The following is a 14,670-nucleotide window of genomic DNA, read 5'->3' as shown; positions in this document are numbered from 1 at the left end:
AGTGCTAGAAAAAAAAATATTGAAATTAAATATTGTCGAGTGAAATTTTATTTATTATATGAAATTAAGCAAAACAAAATGCGCAATATAATACTCAAACCAGGGTTGTAAAATTATATTATACATAATATTTAGAGCACTGCGTTCGTTCGAGATTATAAATATATTAAATAATATATACAAAGTATAACAATAAATATATAAATAAAAACTCTAGCAGATTCAAATTGACGAGACAGAGAGAGGGGATAAAAAAAGTATAATTAAAATATTCGTATTATATATCAATTAACAAAATATATTTACAATTGTTATCAAAAAGTTAATTTGTTTTAACCGAATTTTAGATAGTCAAATAACCGAAAACAAAAAAAAAACAAAAATTAACTCAAATCGTAATGGAACATGGAATACACACAGTTATAGAATATATAATGACATAAAAAATTAAAATAAATTAATTAACTATTCGTAGTCTGTAGCAGATGTAAATTCCTATCCTTTACATGACCATCATTCAATATTCTCTTCCTGTCATATTTCACAGACGGTTATATCATCTGTTGTCAACTCTGAACTGAGACAACTGAAACATTTTAACGATTATCGGCGACTCATGTGGTCTTTTATACCTATCTAGAAGTATATGTTGAAAGTAAATGAAGTAATAGATTCGGTTCGAATCTGTTGAAAATATACTAACATCAAAACAGTGCCAGACTCGATATGTATACTGATGATACGTGTACCGTCTGTGAATGGATTCCCCCAAAAATAATTGTTGTTAATTAGTCCCAAGATATCTACCCCAAGAACTATATATGCTCTATATTATTGGTTCAAAATGCACCAAGATGTTCATACCCTCTATTAACATTGTACACAGCAAAATGACTTAGTAGCAGTAAATCAAAATTCGAAGACATAAATAGTCTACCACCATTACATACACACAAGATATTTTAAAGAAGAATGAGAAGAAAAATCTTTGGAAAATAATTACGTTTTCTTCTACCGTTCATGTTATCCAATATACACCTAGTATATAGTTCTTTGTAATATTCGTCAAAACTCTCTGGATGCTCGTTGTAACTCTGTATACACACTCCCGATTTTAATAGTCCTTGCAATGGAATTTTTAGCGCATATTTAACATTTGTTCCTTACAAATCAATTTGAATTTCAGTTCCTTGACATGCACTTAATGCAAAACAAAATAAGAGTACAATTAGAACGATACTAGCTTTCATTATGCTTTACTGTCTTTTATTTTGAAGTTTATTTACTGCATTTGCTTATTATTCATTTTTCACATTGCATTACTCAAATTTACTGTTTTACTGGTGTTATAAAATGTGTTGTGTTAAAATCAAAAAATTAATTGAGATGATTTTATCTGCTTGAACAATCAAAATTTTCAAATAGCCAAACATTATGGGCTGCTTGAGAGCTTGATACATTTACGTCAACAACCCCATTTACATATGTGAGAACATATGGACGAAAATTTGCATATAATATACGGCACTCGTGGCCATACAGGTATTGGATTACAATGACTGGTTATATGATAACTAAAAAATTATGGTAACGAAAAATGTTACGTTAATTAAAAGTTCTTGTCATTGTTAGCTGTTACTGAATGCAAAACGTTTTATGTTACGTCGAGTGAATAAATATTTTACCGAATTTTCCGCGTTTCACATTTGCATTTTTTTTCACATAACGACAAAACCTCAGGATTGTTCAAGCATTTTTTTCTACGATTTTTCCGATTTGTTTTTTTTTGGAATACTAAGCTCCACATAAACAGAAATGACCGAATTCTCGCTGTTAAATGAGAAAAACAACAAAACTTAAATTTAAAATTGTTCGAAGGACATCGAAATATCTTAAGAACAATTTAACTATGAGTGCTATTCATGAATTTTTCAAGTAGTAGCATCGTCAGATACTTAAATCTAATTAAACATCATATGACTGATATCATTTTAAAGATATTTGGTTCGATATTACGTCCGGTATTTCTATGCTGGATAACACAGTAAAACAACACAAACCTAGCTATCTCATGAATAAATCAAACAAATTTAGTCTACAACTAGAAAATGCCTTTTTAGTCGTTTAGTGATAAACAAAATTGATAGTAATGCATGATGTGGTGTTGATCATTATTATGAAATAGAAATGCATCAAACTAATTTGTAAGTCCCATGGTTGACACACTCACACCCGGAATCCTATAAAATTATAAAATATTGTTTCGATTTAACAAAGAGAATTAAAATGGTAAATCAAACCAATTTTGTGCCTAAAAAATAACATTGAAAATAACGAAATAAATGAATTCATTCTTGTAATATTGAAAATTATTGAGTGACAAAGTAGATGATATTTTTTGTGGCACATCATATGAAAGTTTATTTGAAAAAAAGAAGAATTTTTGATAATGGCACTGAAGGTGATTCGTAACAGAAAAAAGAGAAAATTCACAAAGAAAATTTCTATTTTACCGATTTTTTTAAGTATGATTTCCGATCGGTTTCATAATCATTGACGTTGTGCTCATGGAAATGTGATCAATCAAGTAAAAAGGAAAACGAAACTGTTCATTTAATTTTTGTTCCGTTTGGTTTTCATTTCATTTCATTTCGTTCTTTTTCGTTGTTAATTTCCGTTTTCTAATCTGGCTTTTTTTTATAGGGTCCCCAGTGTGGAAACCACGTGACCCGATTAGTTTAGGAGATGCACAGTCGACAACACGCAAAGATGAATCAAAGTAAATGCTCCTCATTTCACTCACTTTATATTTTTCACTTATTTTTCAATAAAAAAGAAGACAATGCTGTCACTACATTTATGAAATTCGTAATTTGTAATAATAATTTTTTTTAAAAAGAAAAAAATATGAAAGAATAAAACGAATTAATTTTTAAATAAAATCGTAAGGAAAATAAAAACTACTTTACAGAAGAAAAAAATGAGAAAAGAAAATCCTGTAGCAGAGGATCGTTTAAAATGACTGATTATTCTATCGTGTGATCCACAAAACTTTTTTTTTTATAATATCAATACCAAAGAATATGTTGAAAAAAATAAAAATAAATAAAAAATATTGAATCAATATTGTCAAACATCAAATTTAATATTTAAAGAAAATAGGACTCAGAATTTTAACTCGACAGTGCTTCGTGAAAGAAAAAACATTTTTGAATTTTGAAAATAAACTTTTTTTTTCGGTAAAATAAAAAATTGTGTCCGGAAAGTCTAAATAACTTTTTCTAAAACAATTTTTCTACTGCGAAACGAAATAACACAATCGTGAATCGTTTGTCGACCTGTCGAATCAAGATCCTACTATTTAGATTCCTGAAACTGGTTAAATTTCGACTGGTTAATTCTGTTACATTTTTCTCTTCGCTTGTTTCTTTTTCGTTCGTCGTCCATTGATTATCTATTAACTAAACTGATTTCGTTAAACACATTCAAAATGATATTAAATCAATGACGTTCATTTACCAGAGATCATATTAAATTTCATTATTGTAACACGGTCATGCATAATCAAATAAACAAAAGTATTAAAGTGAAATAAAAAGAAACGAAAAGAAAATTACCAACCCCTCCCAAACAAAAGCAAAAACAAATTAAAAGAAAAAGAAAATCTCTAATTATTAATATGATATCTGAGTAGTGGGCACTCACCAAGTTTAATGTACATTTTGAATGATTTTCCACGCCGACATAAAATCAAATAGAATGCCAATCAGAAAGATATTTTCTTTTACAACACTAAAATGTCACAAACTGGCTCAACATCCAGCACAATATAATAATAATGCTCGTTTATATATTGGATGTTATGAAACCGTTGAAATTTGAACACGATGTGATCTGTATTCGTTTGAATACATAAAGTGGCCATACGAACAAAAGCCATTTCCCGTGCATTTATCCAATTATACTCCATTATGTCGGAATGGAAAATCCATCAGAATTGTATGTTTGAAAAATTCGTATTAACCAACCACACAAGTAATTAAAAGTTAAATATTGAAATTGCTGTATCGTCGTAGATATAATACTAAATAAATGAATATATAAAGAGGAAAAAAAATTTAAAAAAAAAGAGGAAAATAGGAAAATTATAATAGACAGCAAAGGAACATATACCTAGATATAATTTAAAAAAGGAAAAAGAAGAAAAAATCTAATTAGAAGAGATATTATTGAAATTGTACTTACTACTATTAAGTAAATTACTTAATTGTATCTAAGTAAAAAGAAGAAAAGAAATTAAACAAAAAAAAAATAAATAAATTTTTAAATTAATTATGGAAACGAAATAGAAACTATATATATAAACTAAGATAAAATCGTAAAATTGTTTTAAATGACACACAAAAAAAATGAAAAAATAAATAAAAGTAAAATTTAATTACAAACCAAAAAAAAAACGTAAAATCTTTTATAAACATAGAACACATTTTAAGAAGAAAAAAGGATTTGATATTTCAGCAGTCTGTAGAAGAATTCTCGTCAGTTTCCCCGACATTATATATATTTAAAAAAAAAGACGTTAAGAGGTGTAAACGCTCGTGATTTATTCAAAATTCAACTCAGACCGAAAAATATGTGAGATTCATAATTTCATTGCATTTTGCACTACTAATTACTTTTCCTTCCATTCTTCCAGTCACAAATTGACAGTAAAATGTCCAGTTTTTTTATTGTTTCAAAACAAAAATTCATTACAAACGAAGTTCGTTTGTTTATCCACCAAACAATGCATGAACCACGAGTTATTAAAAAAAAAGTTTTGTAAAATGACTGGAACAATTAAGTGGTTATTGCTTTGGACATGGTCAGTAACTGTTTTTTAATTGAAGTTAAACAAAAAAGTTTCTAGTTTTTTTTCCCAAAAACGAAACCAACAAAATACTCCGAAGCCTTGTCAACCATTCAACACATTTCAAGGTTCATTTTTGTAGTTATTGTCGATAAAACAAGACAATGACCGATTAATAACAGAAATCATTGGGAGCATACATCCACGAATTTATTCCACATTCGATCTCACTAATCCAATATTCCTTTTGTAGCCGCGTTCTTGTTCTCGTTTCTCTAAGGAAAAGCAGGAACGTTTTGATTTGAAATATTGGCATTAATTAGAATATAAATTCTTCGGCCTCTGATTAAACTTTTGTGTAAGAAGATGAAGGTGAAAGTTATATACACAACACACTGAGTGGCCAAACAGATTAATTCGATTCAATTTTATTTCCGAAAAAGTTGTAACTTTAAAAGAAAATTAAAAATCTGACAAAAAAGAAAATAGACTGAAGATTTTGTTAAGTGCCAAACTAACTTTTCCGGGTCATAATTACAAGAAATGAATTAAAAATGAACATCCATAAAAAATGAATCGTTTTTATAAAAAAAAAGTTTAAAAATAAAATGAATGTGAAATGTGTGCTGGCAGATTCTTAGAAAAATTTAAACAGAAAGGAAAAACAAAATATTTAAAAATGATACCCGGTTTCTGCGAATCCTTATGCACATAATATTGTTATCACTTTTATAGTAATATAATTAAAGACAACATAAAAATGGAAGAGATAATATTGATGATAATAGGAGTATTATATGAGTAATGCGAGAAGTAAACGTTTGCGAATTCAAATCGAAAGTAAAAAATAAATAAATTTATAATTAATAGACCCGTGAACGGAAACATGATCATCATTTGTTTTAATTATTATAAATTATTTTTGTGAGGATGTATAAAGGAAGATTGTGCGGTTTTTCCCATCAAGCACAAAATATAAATGTTAAAAAAAGCGCATATTTCATAAATCTACCACGCCTCCGTTGTCCACAGAACGTGGATTATATATGAATATTTTTACCCTTACAAACGCCAAGCGTATCGCAACAAATTCGTAATAATCTGGTACTTCATTTGTGCAAAGTATCTCTTTCTGTTTGATACATAATCTGCCACTTCAATATTTTTATCTTACATTTCATCATATAAGAGATCACGAACTCGTCATTTACTCTTGTGACAAAAGTCTTGTCGATAGCAGATGATTAGGCGATTCTATAAATTCAAGTTATCTTCCGAGGTTATAGAAAAATATTTTATTCCCTGAAGTATGAAAACCATCCTCACAAAAACGTTTATAAATAAGCCCGATTCTCTGTGACTAGTAAAAATGATTTCGTAGCTAAAAGTGATGAATATCGGTAATCGGAAAATATAAATTTTAATGGAAAAAGCGGTGTAATTGTGTTATAATAATGTTATCATTTTGTTTTTAAAAAAAATTGTTCTGGATACAGATACTTGACCATAACGAGTATGTTTATTAAGCAGAGATATTTATTTGTTAAAAATGAATAATTAAAACAATCAATAGAAAATGTAAAAAACAAAATGAAAAATATATTTCCAAAATTTAAAAACTTAAGGCAATACTCGACGAGTATTGTCACCGATCATTTGTCTGAAATGAAATTGTAAAATATATTTATCTTCCAAAGTAATAATTCCTTATTTTATATAAGTTTTCAACTGAATTTAAAAATAAAGAAGAAAAAAACAACATAACGTAAATGTTTGAAAGTTTAAGAATGACGAGACAAAGTAACGAAAAAAAAAAATGTTTATCTAAGTCATGTTAATACATAAAATTTAAAAGCACGAAGTGTTTGATAATGTACTCTAAAGGAGCTTTCAATAAAACAAAAATACTTACATCAATTACAAAATAAAAAAGAATATTTCAAAATAACCGAAATGTATTTTCTTTTATGAGCATCAGCTACCAGATCTGTCCTTTTCATAATCGTCTTTTCAGCCTTTCATCAGCAGATATAATTTCGAATCTATAACTTCATTTGATGGAACCATTTTCAAGAGATTAACGTGGTTTTTGTTGTATAAGATCGTATTTTTTTTTATTTTTTTTTTTATTTGTTGGTTTTGAGACCGTTCTAACAGCCTTTTACAGCCAATTACAAGTTCAGTCTGGACCACCGGCTTTACGTGACTTCCGAACCACGCCTCGAAGTATGTAATTACTCTCTGAGGAAAGTTAGGTGCGAAATTGATATCTCGCCTTAATGTAGGCTAGACATATGTACACAAATTCATCGTATTTGGGTTACGTCATACGATTCATTCTGTGTGTACATCGTTGCAGCCACCATACACACCGCAACTACCCAAATTATGAAGCTTGAGTGAACTAAGGACGTTACCAATGCGATATAATCGCTAGAAAAATTCCATGCGGAATTTGTCTGTCACGGGAATCGAACCCGGATCATTTTGGTGGAAGGCTAGTACGTAACCACTGAGCCATCCCGTCACTTTTGTCAGACCTTGTCGTTGATTCATGAAATCGTTAACGATACCAGATGATATCCGCCCGTTACATAACTTTTTGACCTGGGTAATTTTTCTGCTGCTATTGAGCATATGTGAATTGGTATCTGTCAAGTCTTTCAAAGAATGAGTTTTCTTCCCATCGATCACTGTCGACTGCAATTAATACGGAGATGTTATTCGGTGGGCCTGAACTACAAATATATAGAAAAACATCCTGTCAAAATCGGACGTATTTTTCCTGAAGCTTATTTGGTATGTATGTACTTGGAGGCCTCGATGCTAAGACTTCATAACCAGCATCAAAATTTTTCTTTTAAAGTTCTTCTGTGACCTGATAAAGACATCTAAATATTTAAAGAGAACAAAAATTTCAATCACGGCAGTTGATGGACATGGTACCGCTGGATAGCTGAAGTCATGTAGTTAAGGAGCAACATCGGCTATATTCGAGTTTGAAAAAATGGAAAAGTTAGTATACATCTTGGAAATTCTAGGGGTGCCATGAAAACATTTTCTCTCCTCGTTACTACGTGCCTCAGATTTCCAATGATACCAAGCATGTATAACACATTTTCACTTGCGAAGTACATTCACCATTTCTCTCATCACGTATACTTGATATCATCGGAAAGCTGAGACACGTAGTAACCAAATAAAACCCATGTTGCCACATCTACATGATCTCAGCTATAAAATGATACCATGGCCGGCCATGTCCATCACCTGCTGTAAATTGTGTTAAAACGTTTGCTCGCTTTAAATATTTGGATGTTCTCACAAGAATTTTAAACATTTTTTGGGCATTAGGCTTTCCCCATAGTCATAGTGCAAATGAACAATGTGAAAAAGATAAATTTAACGACTTGGCGTTGCCTATGTATGAAATGTCAATAAGTTGTTTCGGAAAATCTTTTGTCTGAAATTTTTCGTAGCGGTACTTCACGCTGTAGCACAATTGTGGTACTCAAAATAAAAGGCCATACTCTTAAATATTTTTTATAATTATTTTATAAACAAATACACAAAACCAATTTTTTGTTTTTTTCGTTTTCTTTTTATCACAAATGAATTGCAAAATTAATTGTATTTTCATGTTATAAATAAACTATTGTCCTTCCGAAATCCAAAAATAAAAAAATATTTTCAAGTCCCCTTAAATAAATAAAAAAAATTGTTCGCTTGCAACCTACAATGCAATACAAAAAATTTTATGTACAAAACGAATTACGTCTACGCATTACGTTATAACTTAAGTAAAATAATATTGAACTCATTACACTCTCGCTTTACTGTTGCGCCTTAATGGTAGCGACAAAAACTTAAATTTACGAAATTTGACCATAAACCGAAGATTCACTCTGAACGAAATGACAAAAGAAAACTTATCAAAATTTTACCTATTCTTGCAACGAACTTCCTTCAATGTTAGTAGTGGCCATATGTTACAGTTTTAAGAGATAGCCACAATCTATATTTTCATATTTCATTTATTGCATTCGCGGTGTGATTACCCGAAAAATTACTTATCTAGAGCGCTAATTCATACATTAATAGTTTGCTGTCAAAACAGTCATATGTTGTTGTCTCGTTTTCGCTCATGCAATAAAGCATTGTATTTCATATGGAGTAGGATTCTCGCTGTCGCTCGAGGATCCTACTCCATATGAAATAAAGTACTATTAACCTTTTAGAGACGACAAGCGTATCACGGTATAATGATTCTGTTGCATCGGTTATTCAAACGCCTAGCGATATAAAATCTATTACTTCATTTATCTTGACATTCGTTTTAATGTATAAAACCATATGCAACACATCTTATTTTCGTTGTTGCTTGTGTTTAAGAGATGAGCCTGATTTTAACCAAAAAATTGAATTAAAGGTCTGCTGTCATTTCTTTAGTCTAATACGACTGTGATGTACTTGCAACGAGTTCGTAGCTAAACATAATATGCCAAAAAATTGAGTTCTTGGGAAAGTGAAGCCTTTTACAGACGGTGAAGTCATCTGTTATTATAACAGAAACGACGAACAGTTTCTAGCTGTAGATTGGAAAATTGGGGTAAAAGATAGTGTCTGTTGAAATCTGTTGATCAAACTTTTAATCAAAAGTAGTAACAGACTCGATAATTCTGTGCCGTCTGTGAAATGGTACGACTCTTCTACGAAAGACACAAACTGTAAATGTTTATTGTAATAGAAAACTGTCGGAAGTACAACCAATTTTTAAATCAAACTATTATGTGTAGATGACTTGCCTCTTTTTGGAAACGAAATCTCTCCGGAGAACTCTATCTCCATCTTTCTCGTTGTTTTTTCCTAGTTAAGTTTTGAGCAAAACTTTAAATTTTGTTTTTTGACAAATCACATTTAATTGGAGCAGATTTTTTTCGATTACCTTACGCCTATAAATATTTGATTCGTTTCTGTGTGAGTTTTTAAAGTCTAATTTGTTCAAAGTCCTGAAAATCATATTGTCCAACAATTTAATGTTTTCCCGCATTGTCCATTTTCGCTTTCTTTTTCGCTTGATCTACAGATGCGGTAGCTAGGAAATTCGATGCATCTAAATGTAACGTACTCTGTCTGTGTGAGCTACGCACTAAACAAGTTACAGCAACAATTAACAACACCGTTCCTAATGCGAATAGAGCGACCATTAAGATAGAACGAGCCTTGGGCGGTACGGTTGTTGCCAAATTCATTAAATCGGTAATTTCGTCGGGTAGACCATCGATACCCTCCTCGAACCACAGAATTGGGAAGACAATGTCCGGGAAATTCGCTACCTGTTTGATGTCCACCACTTGACTAACTGCCAAATTGATTTGAATTCGGGCTCTTGCTCGAAGAGCTGTGCCCATGTCCTAAAATTGTACGAAACTTTGTTAGACTGTTCAACTTGATATAACACTCAAATTAATGGTCGCACCGGTTGAACATCAATATACAGCTGATGTTTGTCCTTTTCGGGAGGTGAAATACCCTCTACAGCTGTGCGAAGAGTTTGATCGGCCAAATAAAAGTGAGGAAAACTTAGTAAAATTGGTGAGTCTGAAAAGGAGAAAAATTAATATTTCACAAGTCTGAGGCTACAGTCACTGATAGTCATCATTTGACCCATATGGCTATTAAAATGTGTGACGAGAAAATCACGTTCTCACCATATTGGCATAACGAAACATTGAACAAGCCATTTGGAGCGCACGGTGGACCGGCTGGACAGAAGCACATATTGTCAGGATTACGATCGACCGATTCAAAAACTCTAGTACTAGGTGTAAAACGATAGCCAGGAATACCGTTGTGGGTTACTACTTCTTCTTCGAATTGCAATGGGAGCAATCGACACAAATCCTTTTCGTAGACATGCAAGGTCGTGTTTTTGGTTATATGCGGAGGGAAAATTGAGCCATCGGTGCCGTTCAGTCGGTTACAGTCATCGTTTAACCAATGCGGCAAATGTGAGCGACCGTTGTACTTGTCAATGATACCGAATTTTGTAATGTCTTCGACACCAGAGAAAACGGTTACACGATCCTAAAAACCATTTCATTTTCATTACAATCCGATATGTTGATATTATCTGATTGACTATGTACCTGAGACGTGCTATTCTTTCCGTACATCAATCCGAACTCTTCGTAGGGAAGTTTCTGTTCTTTCGGCACAACATCTTTCGCCAACTTGAGCAACGGATCTTCATATCCCCAAAGCAATTGACCCACAGACACTTCAACGAACGGTTTAATTTTTAAAATGTCCATTATACTCGCCATTGCTAGTCGTAAGAATCTGTAAGTAAACAGTCGGTGAATCAGACCAAATATTACCGCATTTAATTCTATTATTTTTCTCTACCTAGCGGCATGTTTACTCTGCGACGTAGCACTTAACATTGGAATATTTGGCACAATGACCACATCATCTTCAGAACCAGTTGACATTTCCTCGTTGAATATGTACACTCGTTTCTGATTGAAACTTATTGTCCCATTTGGATTTTCAACGATGTCTACCTTTTCCCATGTTTGTCTGTAAGGTAATTATAAAATGTTAAAACATTTTGATTTGGTGAACTTTTCAGTTAAATTAAAAAAACCGAGAATGGCAATTCTACTTTAAGGTCAATTCAATTCAATTTTGTAAACTTTTCTCAGAAATTGCAATTAAAATTTAGGATTCAGAACAGTACAACAATTAATGCACATTGTCTGAACCTGAATTGAAAGTGCAAAATCTAAAGATTTGAATCACTAAAGCAAATAATCCCATTATGTCTTTCACCGCAAAACTATTCACATCAAAAGTGTCTCTGTTTTATTATTATTATTTATAATGACAATGAAATGATTAAATGTTCCACGAAAGAAAAAGCGTTACAATAAACGCTAAGGTATAACTATTTGAATAGCGCGTGTTTGATATTATAAGTTTTCTAAACAATGCTATGGATGGACGGTGTAAAATAAAATTACAAAATTGAGGTCTATTAACGTAGTTTTTGTAAACCAGTTTTTCAGCTGTAATACTTTTATAATCAATTTACTTGGATTGAAAAAAAAAACATTTCATCTCATGTACTCATCACACATCATGTACCACACGACAAAATCGTAAGTAAGGCCATCGTATACTTATTAAATAAATGAAGATATTATTATTCGCATGCTATAAGCCATTTATTAGAAACTTCTGCCGGAGCTTAGCCACATATTTTATTTTATTTTTTAAGCTGTAAAGCTCATAAAAATGTAATTGAGTCGCAATCAAAATATTTGCTGTTTTGAGATAAGCATTAGATTTTTCAATTTCGAATGTAAACTTTAATCTTCAAGGTCTGTCTCAGTGCCTCATGGCAGCTCTTACATATTTTCTTGATTCTGTGCTTCATTTAGAATCGTATTCTAGTTGATTTTAGAGTTTCACCAGATACATGAGTGCTTCAGAAAATGAAATCGAAAAATATATTGAATTTGTTGCTCGTTTTTACGACATTATATCATTAGAAAATTACGAAATCTCAGTTTATTGAATATCGACAATTTATGCTTCAAAAGGTAGTCTAACTTAACTGCCGACTACTTATTAAACAACTAGGAAATAAAATGGTAGTAATGATATATACAACAGACCTCTAATTTTGATAGAAAAAAAAACAGGATTGTGCCGATGGATATTGTGTAAGATTTACATTTTCGAAATTCTTAAGTCGATAAAGATCGATCTAATTGATATTGCCATGATACAACTTCCATTTTCTTATGAAACCTATTTTTATTTCAAAGTAAATAATAACTGATCTGAGCTCTCACACGCCATAGGAAGGTGATTAGCATGGTCTATGGTCTACCTGTAACATCGTTTTTACATTGTCTAGAGACAGTGATAGACTTAATGATTACCTGTGAAAGGAATCGAGTAGTTTTTACAGGAACGTTTATTTTCTAAGTATAAAAGCTTCACTCGTTTTGCATTTTCAATTGAAACAATGTCATATAATTGAAAAAGTAATTTTGAATTTCTTGTGAAGGAAAAATAGACCATGAGAATACAGAGTTAGTGGGGTCAAAAAATCTGCAAAGAGGGGAAATCCAACACTAAAAACAAGAGGCAGAGCTGCAGTCTTTATTGTAGTTTTACAGAGATCTGCAGTCCGCAACGAAAGCTAACGCTAAAATAAAACACTTCGGTTATAAAAGACATCATCAATGTTCTAATGACCCGATGTTTGAAAATATTTCCATGAAGAAGATTGCTAAAAGAGAAAGAGATGACCGACAGAAACATTTGTTTTTTATTGTTTCGTAATTTATAAGAATCTTTTAAGAGAACCTGAAATCTGTGAGTTTTGTTGGTAAAAAAACTATTTTAGTCCGAAACTGCCTCATCATAAAAAGGTTTTTTTCTAGTGATTTAGATAGAACCGAGAGACATAATTTCTAATATTTTTTTTAAATGACACAACAATTTTTTTTATAGAATGACTCAGACAGATCCATTATAAACATTACGGAAATAAACAGAAGATTAAATCAACTTCAAGCCAAATCCAAAATCCTGTCACACGAATTTTGCGAATGTTTAGCTCTCTGTATTATAATGAAATTAATACTTATTCGCACGACTTGTTCAACTGCGACTAAAATGAGTGCATGAATATTGTATACTGTAGCTGTACGAACTGTCTCAATTAAGGGCACCACCATCCAGTAATTGGGACAGTAATGATAATCTCTGTTTTTCTTTATTACTACGGCCCTGATTATTTCATTCAACTCTTCTGACAAGGATCAAGAGTCAACAATGTCATCAACAAAAAAATGAAGATATTACGTGATTCAGATGCAGCCCATCCTCTCTTCAATGAACTCATTATTTTCAGATTGCAACGAAGATTGAGACTGTGTATTATAAGATTGTCGACTATTGTAAATATACTAAATACACAAGCAACGAAAACTGGTTAAACTATCCGAACAATGAATGTTGACCTACGTTAAATTTCTATTTCGCACTTCAATTCATTCAATGGGTTTTTTTTTTGTGTTGTCGTTGTAATTATTTCGATAAATAAGTTACTATGTCTTATTGTGAACTTGTCTATTCGGAGTTTTTTTGTTAAAACAATTTTTTAAATGTTGTTTTTTAAGGTATACACAACATCGATATAAATATTACAATATGTGTCATATAAATCCGAGTTTTATTCAAAATGTATTATAATACTTTATACGTCTTACACAACTGGCTGTAATAATAAAATTGTAATTGTTACTGTCATGTTGCAAAATGAACCAAACACTTTATGATTTATTATATGTACTTTTAAATTTATAGATGGTACAAGTACGTTTTAGCCTATAAGACATTAGGACATAAAATTAAAACCAAATCATGATGACATACCATCTTTTTTGTTGTTAAACAATTTTTTTTTCTTGAACGAATATATTATTTTGCAGAAAACTTTTAACGAGGTAACACATGGTCTTTATGATTTCAAGGTTGATAAAGGTTTAAGGCTAATTGATTTATGTAATTCACATTCCGCTGAGGATTGTTTTTCCACCATAATATGTGTACCAAATTACCGTTTCGATGAACATATTTGTCGCTGTTTAATAGCAAAACAACCGAAACTACGGTGACATGTTCACCGCCGCAGGAGTTTGACGCTATAACAATTTCAATATATACCGCCGAAAATTAATCAACATGAAATTCATTTTCAAAATGTAATTTAGAGGCGGAACAAATTGTATAGTGGGTAA

General features: G+C 31.2%; 2 protein-coding genes across 9 annotated transcripts in view; one reads left to right on the top strand and one right to left on the bottom strand.

The window, feature by feature from the left end:
* Window positions 1-6,600, top strand: part of LOC119081714 — a 72,737-nt gene extending 66,137 nt beyond the window's left edge. For 3 of the 5 annotated variants that reach the window (XM_037190831.1, XM_037190830.1, XM_037190829.1), the window contains one exon: window positions 2,704-6,600. In XM_037190831.1, coding sequence (XP_037046726.1) covers window positions 2,704-2,783 — 80 coding nt within the window. In that variant the 3' untranslated portion in view covers window positions 2,784-6,600. The remainder of the gene's footprint in view (window positions 1-2,703) is intronic. The other 2 variants (XM_037190833.1, XM_037190832.1) reach the window with 1 other exon arrangement.
* A 2,041-nt stretch (window positions 6,601-8,641) lies between these two features.
* LOC119081756 (scavenger receptor class B member 1) overlaps window positions 8,642-14,670 on the bottom strand; it is a 35,185-nt gene continuing 29,156 nt past the window's right edge. For all 4 annotated transcript variants that reach the window (XM_037190945.1, XM_037190946.1, XM_037190943.1 and 1 more), the window contains 5 exons: window positions 11,258-11,431; window positions 10,999-11,191; window positions 10,561-10,936; window positions 10,329-10,450; window positions 8,642-10,263 (listed from right to left, as the gene is read on the bottom strand). In XM_037190945.1, the coding sequence (XP_037046840.1) occupies window positions 9,883-10,263; window positions 10,329-10,450; window positions 10,561-10,936; window positions 10,999-11,191; window positions 11,258-11,431 (1,246 nt within the window). In that variant the 3' untranslated portion in view covers window positions 8,642-9,882. The remainder of the gene's footprint in view (window positions 10,264-10,328; window positions 10,451-10,560; window positions 10,937-10,998; window positions 11,192-11,257; window positions 11,432-14,670) is intronic.

The sequence above is a fragment of the Bradysia coprophila genome, unplaced genomic scaffold (genome assembly GCF_014529535.1).
Source record: "Bradysia coprophila strain Holo2 unplaced genomic scaffold, BU_Bcop_v1 contig_358, whole genome shotgun sequence".
NCBI classification, from domain to species: Eukaryota; Metazoa; Arthropoda; class Insecta; order Diptera; family Sciaridae; genus Bradysia; species Bradysia coprophila.
The sequence above is the reverse complement of the archived record's forward strand: the minus strand, read 5'-3'. Positions and strand labels throughout refer to the sequence as shown.